Source organism: Oncorhynchus masou, chromosome 22 (assembly GCF_036934945.1).
Source record: "Oncorhynchus masou masou isolate Uvic2021 chromosome 22, UVic_Omas_1.1, whole genome shotgun sequence".
Taxonomy (NCBI): Eukaryota; Metazoa; Chordata; class Actinopteri; order Salmoniformes; family Salmonidae; genus Oncorhynchus; species Oncorhynchus masou.
The window spans coordinates 38888613-38913080 of record NC_088233.1 but is presented as its reverse complement, the minus strand read 5'-3'; the positions used below and the strand labels follow the sequence as shown (position 1 = coordinate 38913080).

At 46.3% G+C, this 24468-nt stretch overlaps 1 protein-coding gene across 6 annotated transcripts in view; it reads left to right on the top strand.

The window, feature by feature from the left end:
• The window catches only part of LOC135509468 (protein NDRG4), a 48129-nt gene extending 25173 nt beyond the window's left edge, over nt 1-22956 (top strand). For 4 of the 6 annotated variants that reach the window (XM_064930153.1, XM_064930151.1, XM_064930154.1 and 1 more), the window contains 14 exons: nt 1036-1141; nt 4209-4329; nt 4505-4567; nt 4686-4746; nt 5045-5131; nt 5281-5337; nt 5653-5756; nt 9078-9134; nt 9947-9998; nt 16584-16631; nt 16789-16824; nt 17194-17245; nt 17581-17619; nt 20031-22956. In XM_064930153.1, the coding sequence (XP_064786225.1) occupies nt 1036-1141; nt 4209-4329; nt 4505-4567; nt 4686-4746; nt 5045-5131; nt 5281-5337; nt 5653-5756; nt 9078-9134; nt 9947-9998; nt 16584-16631; nt 16789-16824; nt 17194-17245; nt 17581-17619; nt 20031-20179 (1032 nt within the window). In that variant the 3' untranslated portion in view covers nt 20180-22956. The remainder of the gene's footprint in view (nt 1-1035; nt 1142-4208; nt 4330-4504; nt 4568-4685; nt 4747-5044; nt 5132-5280; nt 5338-5652; nt 5757-9077; nt 9135-9946; nt 9999-16583; nt 16632-16788; nt 16825-17193; nt 17246-17580; nt 17620-20030) is intronic. The other 2 variants (XM_064930152.1, XM_064930156.1) reach the window with 1 other exon arrangement.
• Nucleotides 22957-24468: the final 1512 nt, after the last annotated feature.

Below are 24468 nucleotides of genomic sequence, written 5' to 3'. Positions count from 1 at the left end.
GAAGAGACTAAGAGAGGGAGGGAGTATTTGCAGTGATACAGGTGCTGTTTTTACCTGCAGTCTATTGTGCTGCCATCCTGAAAATACCAAAATAGTTTTACCCATCAACCCCTATCATACGACATGTTTAGACAACCCAAATGACCTTTACCTTGACATTGTATCTGTCAATCGTTCACACGAGCATTTCATGTCACACAAAGACAAAAAAGACAACAGATTTTACAGGTGAGTGTACTGCAGTAGCTGCCGATGGAATTGCTTCACAGAGGACATGCAGCATACTGTCCGACATACGTGTATTGGGTGCCAGACCGATGCGTGGTTAGGGAGCACTTAGCGTCACAGACTATGGCTACAGTACATCCTCAATGGCACCCTATTCCCTAGTTAGTGCCCTACTTCTGACCAGGGCTCATACGGTGGCATTTGGGATGCAGCCTATCAGTGGCATTTCTCTGTCTGGGTGTGATAGGACATAATCCTGGAGCGCTGAACCAACGTTTATGGAAATAATATCTGCTGCCTCCATTTTGAGTGTGTCTGCCTGTCTGGCTGTGTTGATGAGGATGTGGGTCATGTGAGATTGAAATACCAATGAGACCCTGTAACTATGTCAACATCACACAATAACATTTTGTAATTAATATGCTATTGCATAGAATGTTTGCAGGTTTTTGTTTTTTCCTTTCATTTAAGACCTAAAAAAACAGATGTGGGGGTGAAGTTACTTACTAATTAGTTACCTTAATTAATCAATCGAGTACAAGGGAGAGGCGAAAACCCGCAGCCACTCGGTCCTCCGTGGAACGAGTTTGTCACCTGTGCTTCACAGTATATGTTGTCAGGCCTCTCAGAATGTTGATCAGAAGTGGAAGGTTGGTGTCTATTACATCTCAGTGATAGTGGGTCAACTGTTTGTCCTCATCAGTGAACCCCACCAAGATGGCATTGACTGTATGTGCAGAGGTACAGAATGCGTCCCTGTGGAAGTAAATGTACATGCATTTAAATATGAGTATTTGTCTGTTTCAGGAACATGATATTGAGACTCCGTATGGGATGCTACACGTGGTTATTCGTGGGGCCCCCAAAGGAAACAAGCCTGCCATCCTCACCTACCATGATGTGGGGCTTAACCGTGAGTACAAACACTGTCCTTCTACCTTTATTTTACCTTTATTTAACTAGGTGTAACGGTTTTCTTCATGCGAAAGAGAGTCAGACCAAAATGTGGCGTGGCTATTGAGATTCATGTTTAATAAAAATAAACACAAACACTACAAAACAAGAAACGTAACACGAAAACCGAAACAGCCAATACTGGTGCAAAGTAACACATAGACAGTAACAAGGCCAATCACCCACCAAAACCCAACACCAAACAGGCTACCTAAATATGGTTCCCAATCAGAGACACCTGCCTCTGATTGAGAACCATATCAGGCCAAACACAGAAACAGACAAACTAGACACACAACATAGAATGCCCACTCAGATCACACCCTGACCAAACAAAACATAGAAACATACAAAGCAAACTATGGTCAGGGTGTGACACTAGGCAAGTCAGTTAAGAACAAATTCTTATTTTCAATGACGGCCTAGGAACAGTGGGTTAACCGTCTGTTCAGGGGCAGAATGACAGATTTGTACCTTGTCAGCTCTGGGATTTGAACTTGCAACCTTTCGGTTACTAGTCCAACACTCTAACCACTAGGCTACCCTGCCGCTACGCTTGTGTGTGTGTGCGTGCACACATGTTTTCAGTGTGTGCTCCATGTGTGAGTTCATGTCTTTGTTGCACCACCATCTGTCATGTAACAATGACCTGCAGCTGGTTCCAGGGTTCATCTTGCCACACTTCCTAAGGGTGCTGTTCATGGTGGGATCTGGCAGCTGTATCCGTCGAGCTGTCAGCCCCGGGAGGTGTTGTGCCTATCTGAGGTGATAATTGGACTCCATTCTGGGTGCTATTTCAGAGTACCAGTAGCATTCCCTGACAGCGGTCCAGCCAGCCCACTGCAGAACGCAGACAGACAGTGTGACTCTCTCACGTTTACCCAGCATGTCCGTTACTACCTCCCAGCTGAGCATGCTCGTTAGCTCCTCTAATTGGTGGATGGGGAGAGTGAGAAATGTAGGTCAGAAAAACCCTATCATACAAGCAGGGTGGTGTTGGTCATACAAGCGGGGTGGTGTTGGGGGAGGGGTCAGCACTGCTGCACTGGAGATCAGCTGTTCCTCTCCGTCTGCATTCCTGCCTCCCTCTGCATGCCTTCCTCTGTCTGCATGCATGCCTCCATCTGCATGCCTGCCTCCGTCTGCATGCCTGCCTCCCTATGCATGCCTGCCTGCCTCCCTCTGCATGCCTGCATCTGTCTGCATGCCTGCCTCCCAATGCATGCCTGCCTCCGTCTGTATGCCTGCCTCCCTCTGCCTGCCTCCGTCTTCATGCCTGCCTCCCTCTGCATGCCTGCCTCCATCTGCATGCCTGCCTCCCTCTGCATGCCTGCCTCCCTCTACATGCCTGCCTCCCTCTGCATTACTGCCTCCCTCTGCATGCCTGCCTCCCTCTGCATGCCTGCCTCCTATGTTCTATCACCTTAGCAACTCCATGTTGTTGTCTGTCACCACAAACCGAAGAGAACTAGGACAACAGCGGCTGTGGGAGGGGGGGAAACCGAGTTGTTGATCAGAGTTGTTGATATTGTTGTAGGTTTTCAGAGGTGAGGTACAGGGCCTTGCGAAAGTATTCGGCCCCCTTGAACTTTACGACCTTTTGCCACATTTCAGGCTTCAAACATAAAGATATAAAACTGTATTTTTTTTGTGAAGAATCAACAAGAACTGACCTACCAAGACCTGGCCGTCCATCTAAACTTTCAGCTCATACAAGGAGAAGACTGATCAGATATGCAGCCAAGAGGCCCATGATCACTCTGGATGAACTGCAGAGATCTACAGCTGAGGTGGGAGACTCTGTCCATAGGACAAAAATCAGTCGTATATTGCACAAATCTGGTCTTTATGGAAGAGTGCCAAGAAGAAAGCCATTTCTTCAAGATATCCATAAAAATTGTCGTTTATAGTTTGCCACAAGCCACCTGGGAGACACACCAAACATGTGAAAGAAGGTGCTCTGGTCAGATGAAACCAAAATTGAACTTTTTGGCAACAATGCAAAACGTTATGTTTGGCGTAAAAGCAACACAGCTCATCACCCTGAACACAACATACCCACTGTCAAACATGTTGGTGGCAGCATCATGGTTTGGGCCTGCTTTTCTTCAGCAGGGACAGGGAAGATGGTTAAAATTGATGGGAAGATGGATGGAGCCAAATACAAGACCATTCTGGAAGAAAACCTGATGGAGTCTGCAAAAGACCTGAGACTGGGACTGAGATTTGTCTTCCAACAAGACAAAGATCCAAAACATAAAGCAAAATCTACAATGGAATGGTTCAAAAATAAACATATCCAGGTGTTAGAATGGCCAAGTCAAAGTCCAGACCTGAATCCAATCGAGAATCTGTGGAAAGAACTGAAAACTGCTGTTCACAAATGCTCTCCATCCAACCTCACTGAGCTCGAGCTGTTTTGCAAGGAGGAATGGGAAAAACATTTCAGTCTCTCGATGTGCAAAACTGATAGAGACATACCCCAAGCGACAGCTGTAATCACAGCAAAAGGTGGCGCTACAAAGTATTAACTTAAGAGGGCTGAATAATTTTGCACGCCCAATTTTTCCGTTTTTGATTTGTTAAAAAAGTTTGAAATATCCAATAAATGTCGTTCCACTTCATGATTGTGTCCCACTTGTTGTTGATTCTACACAAAAAAATACAGTTTTATATCTTTATGTTTGAAGCCTGAAATGTGGCAAAAGGTCGCAAAGTTCAAGGGGGCCGAATACTTTCGCAAGGCACTGTATATAGGGTGTCATTGCTGGTCTGTTTAACAGAGAGGGATGACACTTCAGTTAACCTATAACCTCAGGTAAAATGCAGTATATCAAACTAGATCGTCTTTTCTTTACTCTGACTTAATGTACGATCACTCAAGCACCCAGATGATAATGGAATGACTCCCAGTAAAACCTCAGGTCATTTCCCATTCTCATTTCCCCTGCTGACGAGGTGCTCTCTGCTTAGTGCATGTTTAACGTTTTCTTCCCTCTGTCTCTCTCTCTCTCTGCCCTGCACAGACAAGTTGTGCTTCAACAGCTTCTTCCACAACGAGGACATGCAGGAGATCACCAAGCACTTTGTGGTGTGTCATGTGGATGCTCCTGGACAGCAGATTGGAGCCTCTCAGATGCCACAGGGGTATATAACACCTAAACACACGTACATGCCTGTACACACTTATACCTATCCATGCACCTCTGGTGTCTTGTATTGGCTGGAGTGTGAAGACAGACAGATAGACAGGGATTCCTTCAGTGCTGTCTCTTGGTCACGTGACTGTTTAACTAAAGATCTCCACCTCACCTCTCAACAGGTACCAGTACCCCACCATGGACCAGCTGGCAGGCATGCTGCCCAGTGTAGTGCAGCACTTTGGGTGAGTGGGCCTCCCCTTCCTCTCTCTCCTAGTAAACAGTACATATATTATCCATATTGTTCAACTTTGAATGCATGAATGAACCTGTAAAGTAATTCAAACCATTCTCATTTGACAGATTCAAGAGCATTGTGGGCATTGGAGTTGGGGCTGGCGCTTACGTCCTGGCCAAATTTGCTGTAAGTCATACCCGGTTATTGTTCTTTGCTTTTCCACATATTTCATATTTTGGGACCTAATAATGATCCCAGGTGTATCTACCACAGGAGGTTGGTGGCACCTTAATTGGGGAGGACGAGCTCATGGTAATGGCTCAAGTGGAATTAGTGGAATGGTATCAAGACATGGTTTCTATGTGTTTGATGCCATTCCATTCGCTCCGTTCCCGACATTATTATGATCCATCCTTCCTTCAGCAGCCTCCTGTGGCATCTATCTAACATAAGACAGCGTTGCTCTGCTCTGCTCTGCCCTCAGCTGATCTTCCCTGATCTGGTGGAGGGCCTGGTGCTGCTCAACATCGACCCCAACGGGAAGGGCTGGATCGACTGGGCCACTGGCAAGGTAGCAGACCTCTGTGGCAAACACATAAACAGAGTTACCTTTCAAAACTATCAAAATGGCTGCTGTACTTGCAATTGGTGCAAGGTAATAATATCTATCTCTCTTTCCTCATCTCTGTCTTTCTCTCTCTCCTCCTCCTTCCTCTCCAGCTCTCTGGGCTCACCAGTGCTCTTCCAGACACAGTCCTGCCCCACCTCTTTAGCCAGGTGAGTCCTCACTCCAGATATGTGTGGTAATCAAACCATTATCCACATACCTACAATAGTTTGTGGCAATACATAGGACTACACACCATAATAACAACAACACTAGACTGGAGGCTTCGGACTACACACAATAATAACAACAACACTAGACTGGAGGCTTCAGACTACACACAATAATAACAACAACACTAGACTGCAGGCTTCGGACTACACATAATAATAACAACAACACCAGACTGCAGGCTGTGTAATGTTAATAACCTTCAGAGACACTAGTCTCTCAGTCTATCTGTGTTATTGTGGATGGTTGTACAGGAGGAGCTGATGAACAACACAGAGCTGGTCCAGAGTTACCGTCAACAGATCAACAACACCGTCAACCAGGTCAACCTGCAGCTCTTCTGGAACATGTACAACAGGTAACACACACAACTAGTGTGTACACACGCACGCACGCACACACACACACACACACACACACACACACACACACACACACACACACACACACACACACACACACACACACACACACACACACACACACACACACACACACACACACACACACACACACACACACACAGACATAAATCAAATCAAATTTATTTATATAGCCCTTCATACATCAGCTGAAATCTCAAAGTGCTGTACAGAAACCCAGCCTCAAACACCAAACAGCAAGCATTGCAGGTGTAGAAGCACGGTGGCTAGGAAAAACTCCATAGAAAGGCCAAAACCTAGGAAGAAACCTAGAAAGGAACCAGGCTATGAGGGGTGGCCAGTCCTTTTCTGGCTGTGCCAGGTGGAGATTATAACAGAACATGGCCAAGATGTTCAAATGTTCATAAATGACCAGCATGGTCAAATAATAATAATCACAGTAGTTGTCGAGGGTGCAGCAAGTCAGCACTTCAGGAGTAAATGTCAGTTGGCTTTTCATAGCCGATCATTAAGAGTATCTCTACCACTCCTGCTGTCTCTAGAGAGTTGAAAACAGCAGGTCTGGGACAGGTAGCACATCCGGTGAACAGGTCAGGGTTCCATAGCCGCAGGCAGAACAGTTGAAACTGGAGCAGCAGCACGGCCAGGTGGACTTGGGACAACAAGGAGTCATCATGCCAGATAGTCCTGAGGCATGGTCCTAGGGCTCAGGTCCTCCGAGAGAGAGAAAGAAAGAGAGAAAGAGAGAATTAGAGAGAGCATACTTAAATTCACACACCAGATAAGACAGGAGAAGTACTCCAGATATAACAAACTGACCCTAGCCCCCCGACACAAACTACTGCAGCATAAATACTGGAGGCTGAGACAGGATGATGATACCCCCGGACAGGGCCAAACAGGAAGGATATGACCCCACCCACTTTGCCAAAGCACAGCCCCCACACCACTAGAAGGATATCTTCAACCACCAACTTACCATCCTGAGACAAGGCCGAATATAGCCCATAAAGATCTCCACCACGGCACAACCCAAGGGGGGGCGCCAACCCAGACAGGAAGATCACATCAGTGACTCAACCCACTCAAGTGACGCACCCCTCCTAGGGACGGCATGGAAAAGCACCAGTAAGCCAGTGACTCAGCCCCTGTTATAGGGTTAGAGGCAGAGAATCCCAGTGGAAAGAGGGGAACTGGCCAGGCAGAGACAGCAAGGGCGGTTCGTTGCTCCAGAGCCTTTCCGTTCACCTTCATACTCCTGGGCCAGACTACACTCAATCATATGACCCACTGAAGAGATGAGTCTTCAGTAAAGACTTAAAGGTTGAGACCGAGTCTGCGTCTCTCACATGGGTAGGCAGACCATTCCATAAAAATGGAGCTCTATAGGAGAAAGCCCTGCCTCCAGCTGTTTGCTTAGAAATTCTAGGGCCTGCGTCTTGTGACTGTAGTGTACTTGTAGGTATGTACGGCAGGACCAAATCAGAGAGATAGGTAGGAGCAAGCCCATGTAATGCTTTGTAGGTTAGCAGTAAAACCTTGAAATCAGCCCTTGCCTTAACAGGAAGCCAGTGTTTGGGAGGCTAGCACTGGAGTAATATGATCACATTTTTGGGTTCTAAGTTTATTTAGTGCTTTATCCGGGTAGCCGGAAAGTAGAGCATTGCAGTAGTCTAACGTAGAAGTAACAAAAGCACGGATTAATTTTTCTGCATCATTTTTGGACAGAAAGTTTCTGATTTTTGCAATTTTACGTAGATGGAACAAAGTTGTCCTTGAAACAGTCTTGATATGTTCGCCAAAAGAGAGATCAGGGTCCAGAGTAACGCCGAAGTCCTTCACAGTTTTATTTGAGACGACTGTACAACCATTAAGATTAATTGTCAGATTCAACAGAAGATCTCTTTATTTCTTGGGACCTAGAACAAGCATCTCTGTTTTGTCCGAGTTTAAAAGTAGAACATTTTCAGCCATCCACTTCCATATGTCTGAAACACAGGCTTCGAGCGAGGGCAATTTTGGGGCTTCACCATGTTTCATTGAAATGTACAGCTGTGTGTCATCCGCATAGCAGTGAAAGTTAACATTATGCTTTCGAATGACATCCCCAAGAGGTAAAATATATAGTGAAAACAATAGTGGCCCTAAAATGGAACCTTGAGGAACACCGAAATTTACAGTTGATTTGTCAGAGGATTCCATTCACAGAGACAAACTGATATCTTCCCTACAGATAAGATCTAAACCATGCCAGAACCTGTCCGTGTAAACCAATTTGGGTTTCCAACCTCTCCAAAAGAATGTGGTGATCAGTGGTATCAAAAGCAGCACTAAGGTCTAGGAGCACGAAGACAGATGCAGAGCCTCGGTCTGATGCCATTAAAAGGTCATTTACCACCTTCACAAGTGCAGTCTCAGTGCTGTGATGGGGTCTAAAACCAGACTGAAGCACGTCGTATACATTGTTTGTCTTCAGGAAGGCAGTGAGTTGCTGCGCAACAGCTTTTTCAAAATCTTTTGAGAGGAATGGAAGATTCGATATAGGCCGATAGTTTTTTATATTTTCTGGGTCAAGGTTTGGTTTCTTCAAGAGAGGCTTTATTACTGCCACTTTTAGTGAGTTTGGTACACATCCAGTGGATAGGGAACCGTTTATTATGTTCAACGTAGGAGGGCCAAGCACAGGAAGCAGCTCTTTCAGTAGTTTAGTTGGAATAGGGTCCAGTATGCAGCTTGAAGGTTTAGAGGCCATGATTATTTTCATCATTGTGTCAAGAGGTATAGTACTAAAACACTTGAGTGTCTCTCTTGATCCTAGGTCCTGGCAGAGTTGTGCAGACTCAGGACAAATGAGCTTTGAAGGAATATGCAGATTTAAAGAGGAGTCCGTAATTTGCTTTCTAATAATCATGATCTTTTCCTCAAAGATGTTCTTTAACTTATTACTGCTGAAGTGAAAGCCATCCTCACTTGGGGAATGCTGCTTTTTAGTTAGCTTTGCGACAGTATCACACACACACCTAGTGTGTACAGACACACACACACACACACACACACACACACACACACACACACACACACCTAGTGTGTACACACAGATTGCAAACTGTGTGTGTGTGTGTGTGTGTGTGTGTGTGTGTGTGTGTGTGTGTGTGTGTGTGTGTGTGTGTGTGTGTGTGTGTGTGTGTGTGTGTGTGTGTGTGTGTGTGTGTGTGTGTGTGTGGCAGATGGTGAGAGCACTTTATTATTTGAGAGAATCTAAGCAGTGTGTCTCACAGTTCTCCTCTCCCTCTCAGCCGTAGGGATCTGGAGATGAACCGCTCTGGGACCATCATCAATGCCAAGACCCTGAAGTGAGTCTCTCTCTACACTACTAGACTATTGTCCTTTGGTCCTTCATGGCATTGTCTAATTAAGCAATAATGCACAAGGGGGTGTGATATATGGCCAATATACCATGGCTTAGGGCTGTTCTTAAGCACACCGCAATACGGAGTGCCTGGATACAGCCCTTAGCCATGCTATATCAAATATTAGGACAAGCAATGTCGGAGTGGCATTAACTAAAATACAGTACAATAGAATATACATAGTATATGTATATATGAGATGAGTAAAGCAGTATGTAAACATTATAAAAGTGACTAGTGTTCCATTATTAAAGTGGCCAGTGATTCCATGTCTATGTATATAGGGCAGCAGCCTCTAAAGTGCAGGGTTGAGTAACCGGGTGGTAGCCGACTAGTGATGGCTATTTAACAGTCTGATGGCCTTGAGATAGAAGCTGTTTTTCAGTCTCTCAGTCCTAGCTTTGATGCACCTGTACTGACCTCGTCTTCTGGATGGTAGCGGGCTGAACAGGCAGTGGCTCAGGTGGTTGATGTCCTTGGTGATATTTTGGCCTTCCTGTGACATCGGATGGTGTAGGTGTCCTGCCCATATACCACAAACCCCCGACGTGCCTTATTGCTATTATAAACTGGTTACCAACGTAATTAGAAGGAACAAATTTTGTGTCATACCCGTGATATATCAGCATTCAGGGCTCGGTCCACCTGGTTTATAGTAGTGTTTAGGCACCTTTAACATTCATAACAGGTTACTGAAATTAGCCATATTTGTGTATGTGTGTGTGTTGTTGCTGATCTGTGCTCTGTGTTTCTAGGTGCCCTGTCATGCTTGTTGTTGGTGACAATGCTCCAGCTGAGGAGGGAGTGGTGAGTCCTTTTCTCTCATCTACACCCTCACTCCATTTCAATCTCTTACTCCTCTACCTCCCTGCCTCCCTGTCTCACCTCCCTGCCTTATCTCCCTACCTTCCTCCCTGCCACACCTCCCTTCCTCCCTGTCTAACCTCCCTTCCTCCCTGCCCCACCTCCCTTCCTCCCTGCCTGACCTCCCTTCCTCCCTGCCCCACCTCCCTCCCTTCCTCCCTGCCCCACCTCCCTTCCTCCCTGCCTGACCTCCCTTCCTCCCTGCCACACCTCCCTGCCACACCTCCCTGCCTCACCTTCCTCCCTCCCTGCCTCACCTCCCATCCTCTCTGCCTCACCTCCCTTCCTCCCTGTCTCACCTCCCTTCCTCCCTGTCTAACCTCCCTTCCTCCCTGTCTAACCTCCCTTCCTCCCTGTCTAACCTCCCTTCCTCCCTGCCTGACCTCCCTTCCTCCCTGCCTCACCTCCCTCCCTGCCTCACCTCCCTTCCTCCCTGCCCTACCTCCCTTCCTCCCTGCCTGACCTCCCTTCCTCCCTGCCACACCTCCCTGCCTCACCTCCCTCCCTCCCTGCCTTACCTCCCTTCCTCCCTGCCTCACCTCCCTTCCTCCCTGCCTTACCTCCCTGTCACACCTCCCTGCCTCACCTCCGTGCCTCACCTCCCTTTCTCCCTGCCTCACCTCCCTGCCTCCCCTTCTTCCTCCCTGCCTCACCTCCCTTTCTCCCCGCCTCACCTCCCTGCCTCCCCTTCTTCCTCCCTGCCTCATCTCCCTTTCTCCCTGCCTCACCTCCTTGCCTCCCCTTCTTCCTCCCTGCCCCACTCCCTTTCACCCTGCCTCCCCTCCCTGCCTCCCCTTCTTCCTCCCTGCCATCCTTCCCTTTATCCCTGCCTCACCTCCCTTCCTGCCTCACCTCCCTTCCTCCCTGCCTCACCTCCCTGCCTGCCCTTCTTCCTCCCTGCCTCATCTCCCTTTCTCCCTGCCTCACCTCCGTGCCTCACCTCCCTTTCTCCCTGCCTCACCTCCCTGCCTCCCCTTCTTCCTCCCTGCCTCACCTCCCTTTCTCCCCGCCTCACCTCCCTGCCTCCCCTTCTTCCTCCCTGCCTCATCTCCCTTTCTCCCTGCCTCACCTCCTTGCCTCCCCTTCTTCCTCCCTGCCCCACTCCCTTTCACCCTGCCTCCCCTCCCTGCCTCCCCTTCTTCCTCCCTGCCATCCTTCCCTTTATCCCTGCCTCACCTCCCTTCCTGCCTCACCTCCCTTCCTCCCTGCCTCACCTCCCTGCCTGCCCTTCTTCCTCCCTGCCTCATCTCCCTTTCTCCCTGCCTCACCTCCCTGCCTCCCCTTCTTCCTCCCTGCCTCACCTCTCTCTCTCCCTGCCTCACCTCCCTGCCTCCCCTTCTTCCTCCCTGCCATCCCTCCCTTTATCCCTGCCTCACCTCCCTGCCTCACCTCCCTTCCTCACTGCCTCACCTCCCTGCCTCCCCTTCTTCCTCCCTGCCTCATCTCCCTTTCTCCCTGCCTCACCTCCCTTCCTGCCTCACCTCCCTTCCTCACTGCCTCACCTCCCTGGCTCCCCTTCTTCCTCCCTACCTCATCTCCCTTTCTCCCTGCCTCACCTCCCTGCCTCCCCTTCTTCCTCCCTGCCTCACCTCCCTTTCTCCCTGCCTCACCTCCCTGCCTCCCCTTCCTCCTCCCTGCCTCACCTCCCTTTCTCCCTGCCTCACCTCCCTGCCTCCCCTTCTTCCTCCCTGCCATCCCTCCCTTTATCCCCTGCCTCACCTCCCTTCCTGCCTCACCTCCCTTCCTCCCTGCCTTACCTCCCTGCCTCCCCTTCTTCCTCCCTGCCTCATCTCCCTTTCTCCCTGCCTCACCTCCCTGCCTCCCCTTCTTCCTCCCTGCCTCATCTCCCTTTCTCCCTGCCTCCCCTTCTTCCTCCCTGCCTCATCTCCCTTTCTCCCTGCCTCCCCTTCTTCCTCCCTGCCTCATCTCCCTTTCTCCCTGCCTCACCTCCCTGCCTCCCCTTCTTCCTTCCTGCCTCATCTCCCTTTCTTCCTGCTTCACCTCCCTGCTTCCCCTTCTTCCTCCCTGCCTCATCTCTCTGCCTCCCCTTCTTCCTCCCTGCCTCACCTCCCTTTCTCCCTGCCTCACCTCAAATCAAATCAAATCAAATTTATTTATATAGCCCTTCGTACATCAGCTGATATCTCAAAGTGCTGTACAGAAACCCAGCCTAAAACCCCAAACAGCAAGCAATGCAGGTGTAGATGCACAGTGGTTAGGAAAAACTCCCTAGAAAGGCCAAAACCTAGGAAGAAACCTAGAGAGGAACCAGGCTATGTGGGGTGGCCAGTCCTCTTCTGGCTGTGCCGGGTAGAGATTATAACAGAACATGGCCAAGATGTTCAAATGTTCATAAATGACCAGCATGGTCGAATAATAATAAGGCAGAACAGTTGAAACTGGAGCAGCAGCACGGCCAGGTGGACTGGGGACAGCAAGGAGTCATCATGTCAGGTAGTCTTGGGGCATGGTCCTAGGGCTCAGGTCCTCCGAGAGAGAGAAAGAAAGAGAATTAGAGAGAGCATATGTGGGGTGGCCAGTCCTCTTCCGGCTGTGCCGGGTGGAGATTATAACAGAACATGGCCAAGATGTTCAAATGTTCATAAATGACCAGCATGGTCGAATAATAATAAGGTAGAACAGTTGAAACTGGAGCAGCAGCACGGCCAGGTGGACTGGGGACAGCAAGGAGTCATCATGTCGGTAGTCCTGGGGCATGGTCCTAGGGCTCAGGTCCTCCGAGAGAGAGAAGGAGAGAATTAGAGAACGCACACTTAGATTCACACAGGACACCGAATTGGACAGGAGAAGTACTCCAGATATAACAAACTGACCCCAGCCCCCCGACACATAAACTACTGCAGCATAAATACTGGAGGCTGAGACAGGAGGGGTCAGGAGACACTGTGGCCCCCACCTCCCTTTCTCCCTGCCTCACCTCCCTGCCTCCCCTTCTTCCTCCCTGCCTCGTCTCCCTTTCTCCCTGCCATCCCTCCCTTTATCCCTGCCTCACCTCACTTCCTGCCTCACCTCCCTTCCTCCCTGCCTCCCTGCTTTACCTGCCTTCCTCCTTGCCTCACCTCCCTGCCTCACATCACTTCCTCCCTGCCTCACCTCCCTTCCTTACCTTCCTGCCTCCCCTCCCTGCCACACCCCACATTCCTCCCTGCCTCACCTCCTAACCTCCCTGCTTCATCTCCTTTCCTCCCTGCCTCACCTCCCTTCCTCACCTCCCTTCCTCCCTGCCTCACCTCCCTTCCTCCCTGCCTTACCTCCCTTCCTCCCTGCCTCACCTCCCTTCCTTCCTCACCTCCCTTCCTCCCTGCCTCACCTCCCTTCCTCCCTGCCTTACCTCCCTTCCTCCCTGCCTCACCTCCCTACTTCCCTCCATCCTTTTGTTATGACTCTGTGCAGTACTTGGCATGCTGAAATGTATGTTTGCCCTCATTGAGAGAAACAGAAGCAGGTTAGTCAGCAGAGGCTCAGTTCTCTGTCTCTCTCTAGGCACCCCTTTCCGGGGATGGCTGAGTCAACTGTGTGTGTCTCACTGCCTCGCCAAGGCCCATATGTATCTCTCTCTCTCTCTCTCTGCTCCAGTCTCTGGGTTTCCACATGCTCTTATGGGCCAGATATTTATATCTGTGTGTCTTTCTGTACTGTTAATCTGCTAGACTTTCAGGAGGTCAAGGCTTAATCACATCCCTCCTCTGTAAATGTAGGGATGATAGGAGGGGATGGACAGGGGAGGAGTAAAATGACAGGTTATACAACCTTTTGAGAGAGAGAGATGGATGTCACTTTAATATTTATTGCTATGTAATGTGTCTGCCAGCACACATCTATACACACCCCGTGTGCTGGAATGACTCATCACTGCAGCAGACTTCAGTTGCTGTGTCCACCCTCTCCCCCACCTCCCTCCAAGCCTCTCTTCTGTCTTTCATTCACAACATCTATGTCTCCACAATCCTATTGATTTCAATTTTTTATATATATGTACAGTGCCTTGCGAAAGTATTCGGCCCCCTTGAACTTTGCGACCTTTTGCCACATTTCAGGCTTCAAAAATAGAGATATAAAACTGTATTTCTTTGTGAAGAATCAACAACAAGTGGGACACAATCATGAAGTGGAACGACATTTATTGGATATTTCAAACTTTTTTAACAAATCAAAAACTGAAAAATTGGGCGTGCAAAATTATTCAGCCCCCTTAAGTTAATACTTTGTAGCGCCACCTTTTGCTGCGATTACAGCTGTAAGCCGCTTGGGGTATGTCTCTATCAGTTTTGCACATCGAGAGACTGAAATTTTTTCCCATTCCTCCTTGCAAAACAGCTCGAGCTCAGTGAGGTTGGATGGAGAGCATTTGTGAACAGCAGTTTTCAGTTCTTTCCACAGATTCTCGATTGGATTCAGGTCTGGACTTTGACTTGGCCATTCTAACACCTGGATATGTTTATTTTTGAACCATTCCATTGTAGATTTTGCTTTATGTTTTGGATCATTGTCTTGTTGAAAGACAAATCTCCGTCCCAGTCACAGGTCTTTTGCAGACTCCATCAGGTTTTCTTCCAGAATGGTCCTGTATTTGGCTCCATCCATCTTCCCATCAATTTTAACCATCTTCCCTGTCCCTGCTGAAGAAAAGCAGGCCCAAACCATGATGCTGCCACCACCATGTTTGACAGTGGGTATGATGTGTTCAGGGTGATGAGCTGTGTTGCTTTTACGCCGAACATAACGTTTTGCATTATTGCCAAAAAGTTACATTTTGGTTTCATCTGACCAGAGCACCTTCTTCCACATGTTTGGTGTGTCTCCCAGGTGGCTTGTGGCAAACTTTAAATGACACTTTTTATGGATATCTTTAAGAAATGGCTTTCTTCTTGCCACTCTTCCATAAAGGCCAGATTTGTGCAATATACGACTGATTGTTGTCCTATGGACAGAGTCTCCCACCTCAGCTGTAGATCTCTGCAGTTCATCCAGAGTGATCATGGGCCTCTTGGCTGCATATCTGATCAGTCTTCTCCTTGTATGAGCTGAAAGTTTAGAGGGACGGCCAGGTTTTGGTAGATTTGCAGTGGTCTGATACTCCTTCCATTTCAATATTATCTCTTGCACAGTGCTCCTTGGGATGTTTAAAGCTTGGGAAATCTTTTTGTATCCAAATCCGGCTTTAAACTTCTTCACAACAGTATCTCGGACCTGCCTGGTGTGTTCCTTGTTCTTCATGATGCTCTATGCGCTTTTAACAGACCTCTGAGACTATCACAGTGCAGGTGCATTTATACGGAGACTTGATTACACACAGGTGGGTTGTATTTATCATCATTAGTCATTTAGGTCAACATTGGATCATTCAGAGATCCTCACTGAACTTCTGGACAGAGTTTGCTGCACTGAAAGTAAAGGGGCTGAATAATTTTGCACGCCCAATTTTTCAGTTTTTGATTTGTTAAAAAAGTTTGAAATATCCAATAAATGTCGTTCCACTTCATGATTGTGTCCTACTTGTTGTTGATTCTTCACAAAAAAATACAGTTTTATATCTTTATGTTTGAAGCCTGAAATGTGGCAAAAGGTTGCACAGTTCAAGGGGGCCGAATACTTTCACAAGGCACTGTATATATGTATGTATATATAAAGAGACGACTCCGGGATGCTGGCCTTCTAGGCAGAGTTGCAAAGAAAAAGACATATCTCAGACTGGCCAATAAAAATAAAAGATTAAGATAGGCAAAAGAACACAGACACTGGACAGAGGAACTCTGCCTAGAAGGCCAGCATCCTGGAGTCGGTTACTATTTAATGAAGCTGCCAGTTGAGGACTTGTGAGGCGTCTGTTTCTCAAACTAGACACTAACGTACTTGTCCTCTTGCTCAATTGTGCACCGGTGCCTCCCATTCCTTGTTCTATTCTGGTTAGAGCCAGTTTGCGCTGTTCTGTGAAGGGAGTAGCACACAGCGTTGTACAAGATCTTCAGTTTCTTGGCAATTCCTCACACGAAATAGCCTTCTTTCCCAGAACAAGAATAGACTGACGAGTTCCAGAAGAAAGTTCTTTGTTTCTGGCCATTTTGAGCCTGTAATTGAACCCACAGATGCTCCAGATGCTCAACTAGTCTAAAGGCCAGTGTTATTGCTTCTTTAACCACAGTTAGTTTTCAGCTGTGCTACATAATTGCAAAAGGGTTTAAAAAGATAAACTTGGATAAGCTAACACAACGTGCCATTGGAACACAGGAGTGATGGTTGCTGATAATGGGCCTCTGTACGCCTATGTAGATATTCCATTAAAAATCTGCCGTTTCCTGCTATAATAGTCATTTACAACATTAACAATGTCTACACTGTATTTCTGTTCAATTTTGATCATACATTTTAATGGACGAAAAAAATGCTTTTCTTTCAAAAACAAGGCCATTTTTAAAAGGAACCCCAAACTTTTGAACGGTGGTGTACATCTAAGAATGAAATATCCAGCACCTTGATCCTTTATGTAATATTTTGTTGTTCCTCAAGGTTGAATGTAATTCCAAACTTGACCCGACCAACACCACCTTCTTAAAGGTATGAATGCAAAGCATTAATTGTGGAATGTTGGTCTTTATTAGATTTTTCATCTAATTAATTAACCAAATGGAAAACAAATGTGCCTTACATGTTGTACTTGTTGAAACATTTGATGTAATGACTAAAGTTCCTGTTCTCCCCTGTTGTGCTTTAGATGGCTGACTCTGGTGGACTTCCTCAGCTCACACAGGTCAGAACACTGCCTTCAGATGGCCCTCATTCCATATTCAAATACTCCTACTATTATTTAGCCATGCCTTCCTCTGCACCACCTCCATATCCCACTTACTTCCTCCAGTTTTCTTCTGACGCAACTCTCAGATGACCCTTAACTTCCTCTTTAAAATACCTCTCTAACCTCTCTATATAAGGCCTCCATACAACCCTCTGATGAATCTCCACTTCCTCTTTTTATAAGCCATTCTGCCACCATGAGAGGGTTGGCTCTATAGCACTCTCCACAGAACTCCACAGAGGTCATTGACATCATCTGGGGTCAGGGTTACACAAAGTCTCAGGAGGTCAAATGTCCAACCGTGCTCTTCTTGTTGTTTTATAGCCTGGAAAACTGTCTGAAGCATTCAAGTACTTCCTTCAGGGGATGGGCTACAGTAAGTATCTAGAACCCGATCACAGTAATTTGTCATACAGTATATGAGTGAGTGAGTGAGACTGTGCATGTGTTTGAGGTCTCTCAGAAACTAGGCACCACTACCTTGACTGAGTCTATCTCTCCATACCTTAGAAATACATTGTTGTACAGTCTTCTCCCTTGTTTGTCTTAATCCTCTGCTTAAACACTGTCTGTACGTTGGGTTGCTCTGAATGTGTGATGGAGTCCAGTCCGGACGGTGTTGTGAAAATGGTGTTTGGTATGGTGCGATGTCTTTTGCAGGGACCTGTGTTGTGTTAATCTTGCCCTCTATGTTTTCCTGCCTTCGCTCAGTTGCGTATGTGAAGGATCGGAGGTTGAGTGGAGGGCCAGGTACTTCCTGTTTGCTGTTCACCTCTGACCTCCTCCTCTCTTCTTCCCTTACATGAGATGTTGAGTGATAATACTCTGATCATATATCTGCCTTGTGACTTATTATTGCATTTTATTTGTTTTGGCGCTTGATTTCTAGTCATTGGCAATCTTGACGATATATATTTTTTTTTATAAAAAATTATGCATTTTTCCTCAACCTAAGGGAAAATATGCCATTGTTACTTTTTTCCCCATCCCTGCCATTGCATTCTCTATCTTGCTCTTTGCATGGGATACAGTTAATTATGATCCAGAATTGAACTCATTGGCACATTGGAGTGTCCAAGTGAAGCAATGTTTTGAGGAATGTGCATGAAAACAAATAGGAAAAGATCTTGCCAGATTGCAAATGGAATATTATAGCTAATAGGCCTGTTATGCAAATACAGTGCCCTCCATAGTGATTGGGACAGTGAAGCATTTTTTATTATTTGGGCTCTTTACTCTAAAAGTTTGCGTTTGAAAACAAACAATGACTATGAGGTTAAAGTGCAGCTTTGATTTGAAGGTATTTTCATCCATATTGGGTGAACCGTTTAGAAATTACAGCACTTTTTGTACATAGTTCCCCATTTGATATTTGTGCATCTGTAACGTTCTCACTTGTCAATATTTACGATTCATTCAGGATGATCCGTAATCATGGTAGCATCCACATTAATGTAGGAGTGTTTAGAAACATATTCTATTCAAATTTACAATAATAGTGACTCCAAAAAGACACAATACATTATTTACCATTCATTTCTATTGGGAACAAAAATCTGAAACACAACCAAAACAAACAGCAAATGCATCCAACAGAATTGTCGAGTCACAAACTCATAGTCATTGCGTGCTATACACTGCCTTCGGAAAGTATTCAGACCCCTTGACTTGTTCCACTCCTGCGTTGTCTTGGCTGTGTGCTCAGGGTCGTTGTCCTGTTGGAAGGTGAACCTTTGCTCCAGTCTGCGGTCCTGAGCATTCTGGAGCAGGTGTTCATCAAGGATCTATGTACTTTGCTCCGTTCATCTTTGCCTCGATCCTGACTAGTCTCCCAGTCCGTGCAGCTGAAAAACATCCCCACAGCATGATGCTGCCACCACCATGCTTCACCGTAGGGATGGTGTCTGGTTTCCTCCAGCTTGGCATTCAGGCCAAAGAGTTCAATCTTGGTTTCATCAGACCAGAGCATCTTGTTTCTCATGGTCTGAGAGTCCTTTAGGTGCCTTTTGGAAAACTCCAAGTGGGCTGTCATGTGCCTTTTACTGAGGAGTGACTTCCGTCTGGCCATTCTACCATAAATGCCTGATTGGTGGAGTGTTGCAGAGAGTTGTCCTTCTGGAAGGTTCTTCCATCTCCACAGAGGAACTCTAGAGCTCTGACTGAGTGACCATCGGGCTCTTGGTCACCTCCCTGACCAAGGCCCTTCCCCCCGATTGCTCAGTTTGGCCAGGCGGCCAGCTCTTGGAAGAGTTTTGCTTGTTCCAAACTTCTTCCATTTAAGAATGATGGAGGCCACTTTGTTCTTGGGAACCTTCAATGCTGCAGAAATGTTTTGGTACCCTTCCCCAGATCTGCGCCTTGACACAATCCTGTCTCTGAGCTATAAGGACAATTCCTTCGACCTCACGGCTTGGTTTTTGCTCTGACATGCACTGTCAACTGTGGGAAAGGGGGATACCTAGTCAGTTGTTCAACTGAATGTATTCAACTGAAATGTGTCTTCCGCATTTAACCCAACCCCTCTGAATCAGAGGGCCCCTGGACTGCCGCCCCTGGACATGCACTGTCAACTCTGGGACCTTTTATAGACAGGTGTTTGCCTTTCCAAATCATGCCCAATCATTTGAAGTTACCACAGGTGGACAATCAAGTTGTAGAAACAGCTCAAAGATGATCATTGGAAACAGGATGCACCCAAGCTCAATTTTGAGTCTCATAGCAAAGGGTCTGAATACTTGTGTAAATAAGGTATTTCTGTTTTTTATTTGTAATAAATTTGCAAACATTTCTAAAACTTGTTTTCAGTCTGTCATTATGGGGTATTGTGTGTAGATTGCTGAGGATTTTTAAAATTTTAGAATAAGGCTGTAACGTAACGAAATGTGGAAAAAGTCAAAGGGTCTGAATACTTTCCGAAGGCACTGTATCTATGGGACCAAATACTTCACTTTCTGCTACATTAATACACATGTAAGGGAATTCGTCCCAATATATTTGCTTCTCTAAAATGGGGGGAGGGGACTGTCCGCCTTTACCTACTGTCCGCCTTTACCTTTACCTTCAGACTGACCTCCCAAAATTGTATCTTCCCCTATTTCATTGTCTTATTTATTTCTCTCTCTGTCTCCCTCTCTCTTTTTCTCTGTCTGTCTCTCTCTTAGTGCCCTCTGCCAGTATGACCCGTCTGGCCCGCTCCCGAACGGCCTCACTGACCAGTGGCAGCTCCATTGAGAGCTCTCGTATCCGGGGCTTTACACACACTGACAGCAACGAGGGCCAGGTCAGCCACACCATGGAGGTGTCCTGCTGAACCCTCAAACACACACACGTAGATAAACAGACAGACAGAATGACGTTGGTTGGAGAGAGATGAGTTTCTACTTTGAAATTGTTAGTGCAGGATGTTCTCTCTATCTATCTCTTTCTATCTCTATTTGTCTTTGTCCTAGTATTATCTTTCCCAAAGTCCCTCAGTATTTGACAAATCCCCCCCCTCACTTACTCTCCCCCTTAAACTTAAGACGTTTTGGTTTTCTTGAATTGTCGTCTGTTTTGCTCAGTGTCTCCTCCCCCTTAATTTTCTACTGCTACCCCAGCCCTCCACCTGCGCCCGCCCTCCCATACTCATCCGCTTACCTGCCGAGAGTTTCTGTGAGGTGGTCAATGATGGTAGTTAAGTGGTTTGTGGTCAGTGAGGATGGTTGGGTCACTGGGGAAAAGACATGCCTGACATTATGTATTAGGTTGTTCTATTCTTGCTCTTTGTCTGGGAAGTTGAAGATTTGACAGAAAGCAGCTCACAGCCTTATATTTCAGAGGGGGTTTATATCACATTGATGAGGATGTGTCTGTGTGACAGCTACTAGATCAGTATTCCCACTCCACATTCCATGCATGGCGTTTTCCCATTGATTGTCATAAAGAAGCATAAATACATGTAGAGTGATTCTATACCCATGTAGCCCACGTGACTCACCTGCATTGGTAGGAGCATCCACCCTATAGGCAGTGTGACCACGGTCCAGCTCCCTAAAATGGAAGTAGTTCTGCTGAGGATCGGTTCTTAGTGGTCTCCCAAATGACAATCACAGCTTGACCCAAACCAAACCAGACCTAGGAGTCGAGGCAGATCCTGTTCGATCTGAGATGTTCTTCTCTCAGGTCAGATATACCAAATCTACACACACACACACACACTAACCTACGACGGCTGGGCTCTGTAAGGGGACCGATTGAAATGATATCGGCACAGAAGCACAAAACATGCACAAACCTACGCACACATGCAAACACTGTCAATGTGTCACAGTTCATGTATTTACATACCCATATGCATAGCTCACATAGAGAACTAACATCCCACAGGCCTCTTTTTCCCTCCATGATATTGAGCTGAAATACTGGTCGCTGTTAATGGAGAGGAGTGTGCTGCTAGTTGCTGTGATGGACGACCCATTGAGTTAAGTCCTATGAGGAGGAGCTGTTGTCCCTGACAATTTGCACAGTAATGTCTTTCTACATTCTATTTGCATTCCTTATTCTCAGTAAAAACATCTCCCTATTCTCTATTCTAATGTCGATCTCTGCATCCCCGACAAGGGCGAGGTGGGATAACTACTACTGCAGCCTGCTTCCTGGGACTGTCTGTAAGGGACGGGACTTTTTTGGGGCCCATTGCTCAAAGCTAGGAATGTAGGGAAATCCCACCCCCAACCACAAGATGCCCTGCCCCTTACAGATACGTCCAGTCACCCCAAAAGGGCTATCAGCTGAGGTCACTTTTCAGTTCATAGTGTTGCCTGGCAACAGTGCACCAACGTACAACGGTCCCCAAGGGGTACACAGCAAAGATTTTAGGACAGAGAGATGAATTCATGAATGACTTCTGACAAAGAGTGAGGGAAAGGGAGAGATTGTGTCTGGATGAATAAGAGGAATTTTCATTTGTAAAGATTGAAAGAGTTTGAGAGAACTGGATCTACAAAATGTCTTGATAGGGGGACAATACGGGGTGGGGGGGGGGGGGGGGTAATCGGAGGGAATAATACATGTAAAGAGGGTATGAGTGGGGCTTCTGGGAGAGGATATTGGGTCAGGTCAACAAACACTACCTAATACTCCTCCAATCTGTTTGCATGCACCTTAATGTGTGATATTCAAGGCTGTGGTCATGCATTTTCTCTCCATAAGACTACTGTTACTGTCAACTCTTGAGCAGGCCTGATTTTGACCCCTCCCTCAGTCTCGTGCATACTGCCTGGTGGCCCCTGAATGTAATTGGTCATATTGAAGTGCTGTACAGTATTGTCCAAGTGCCCCCTTCCACCCACCCACCACCATTACCAGCTAGTGCTTGTAGCTGCTTTCCCCCCTACCCTAACACCTACCCTACATTGTATCCTAACTCCTACCCTACACTGTACCCTAACTACTCCCCTACATTGTACCCTAACCCCTACCCTACACTGTACCCTAACTCCTACCTACCCTACATTGTACCCTAACCTCTACCCTACATTGTACCCTAATTCCTACCCTACATTGTACCCTAACCTCTACCCTACATTGTACCCTAATTCCTACCCTACATTGTACCCTAATTCCTACCCTACCCTACATTGTACCCTAACTCCTACCCTACATTGTACCCTAACTCGTCCAAGAACCCAAGTTCTTCCAGGTCATCCTTGCTCTGTAGATAGAGCAGGTCAACTGAAAGAGCACTCCAACACTCAACACTATTGTATTGTGACAAACAGCATTTGGTTCCTCTTTCCTAGAGTTCCCCTTTTTACATAACAATATAATTAAGTTTTCTGTGGTGTATTGGTTCTCGTGTATTATTATTACAGTATTATTGATTGATTTATATTGAGCAATAAGTTGTTTTTTGACTGTATGGTTTCATGAGAGTCTCCCCAACATTGTTTCTGTTCACAGAGAAAGTAGGATTGACTCTTACCTGCTTAGTCATAAAATGTGTAATGTAAAGTTTAAATATACATACAGTATATATACCGTAAGCTTTCTCTGTCCATGCATTGAACATGTAAAGACAAAGAAATAAAGACTTTATGTCAGCATGGAGTCATATGTTTAATAAGTGCATTTCTTTGCAACACTGGTTTTATTGAAAAAGTCATGATTCACACATTTTTTCACTTACTGCCACCGATGCTGGATATGTACACAACCAATTACACACTGTCAAGTGAGCAATAAACACTTATTTAGATGCGATTCAAACATTATTGTTGTATATATACAGTAGTTCACCAAAAACTAACTTTGCTGTGGGGGTGACCATTTTGTCGGTGATGTTGAAGTGGCAGACAGTGTCTTTGTTGTAGCAGTTATTCGTTAAGGGCGACCGCGTATGTGACGACGTTCGTTCCCCTGGATGGTGTTGGAGATGTGAATCACCACATTGCCTGGAATACTGACCCCCACAACCAGAGAGCTCAGGCTGCTATACAGTCTCACAAAGTTGAGCAGGTTTGGGGTCATGACCCCAAGAGCCAAAGCTGAATATACAGTTGAAGTCGGAAGTTTACATACATTTAGCCAAATACATATAAACTCAGTTTTTCACAATTCCTGACATGTATTCCAAGTAAAAACTCCCTGTCTTAGGTCGTTTAGGATCACCACTTTATTTTAAGAATGTGAAATGTCAGAATATTAGTAGAGAGAATGATTTATTTCAGCTTTTATTTCTTTCATCACATTCCCAGTGGGTCAGAAGTTTACATACACTCAATTAGTATTTGGTAGCATTGCCTTTCAATTGTTTAACTTGGGTCAACTGTTTCGGGTAGCCTTCCGCAAGCGTCCCACAATAAGTTGGATGAGTTTTGGCCCATTCCTCCTGACAGAGCTGGTGTAACTGAGTCAGGTTTGTAGGCCTCCTTGCTCGCACATGCTTTTTTAGTTCTGCCCACAAATGTTCTATAGGATTGAGGTCAGGGCTTTGTGATGGCCACTCCAATACCTTGACATTTTCCTTAAGCCATTTTGCCACAATTTTGGAAGTATGCTTGGGGTCAAGCTTGAACTTCCTGACTGATGTCTTGAGATGTTGCTTCAATATATCCACATAATTTTCCTACCTCATGATGCCATCTATTTTGTGAAGTGCACCAATCACTCCTGCAGCAAAGCACCCCACAACATGATGCTGCCACCCCCCCTTTTTCCTCCAAACATAACGATGGTAAGTTCTATTTTTGTTTCATCAGACCAGAGGACATTTCTCTAAAAAGTATGATCTTTGTCCCCATGTGCAGTTGCAAACCGTAGTCTGGCTTTTTTATGGCGGTTTTGGAGCAGTGGCTTCTTTCTTGCTGAGCAGCCTTTCAGGTTATGTCGATACAGAACTTGTTTTACTGTGGATATATACTTTTGTACCCGTTTCCTCCAGCATCTTCACAAGGTCCTTTGCTGTTGTTCTGGGATCGATTTGCACTTTTCGCACCCTAGTACGTTCATCTCTAGGAGACAGAACACGTCTCCTTCTTGAGTGGTATGACAGCTGCATGGTCCCATGGTGTTTATACTTGGGTGCTATTGTTTGTACAGATGAACATGGTACCTTCAGGA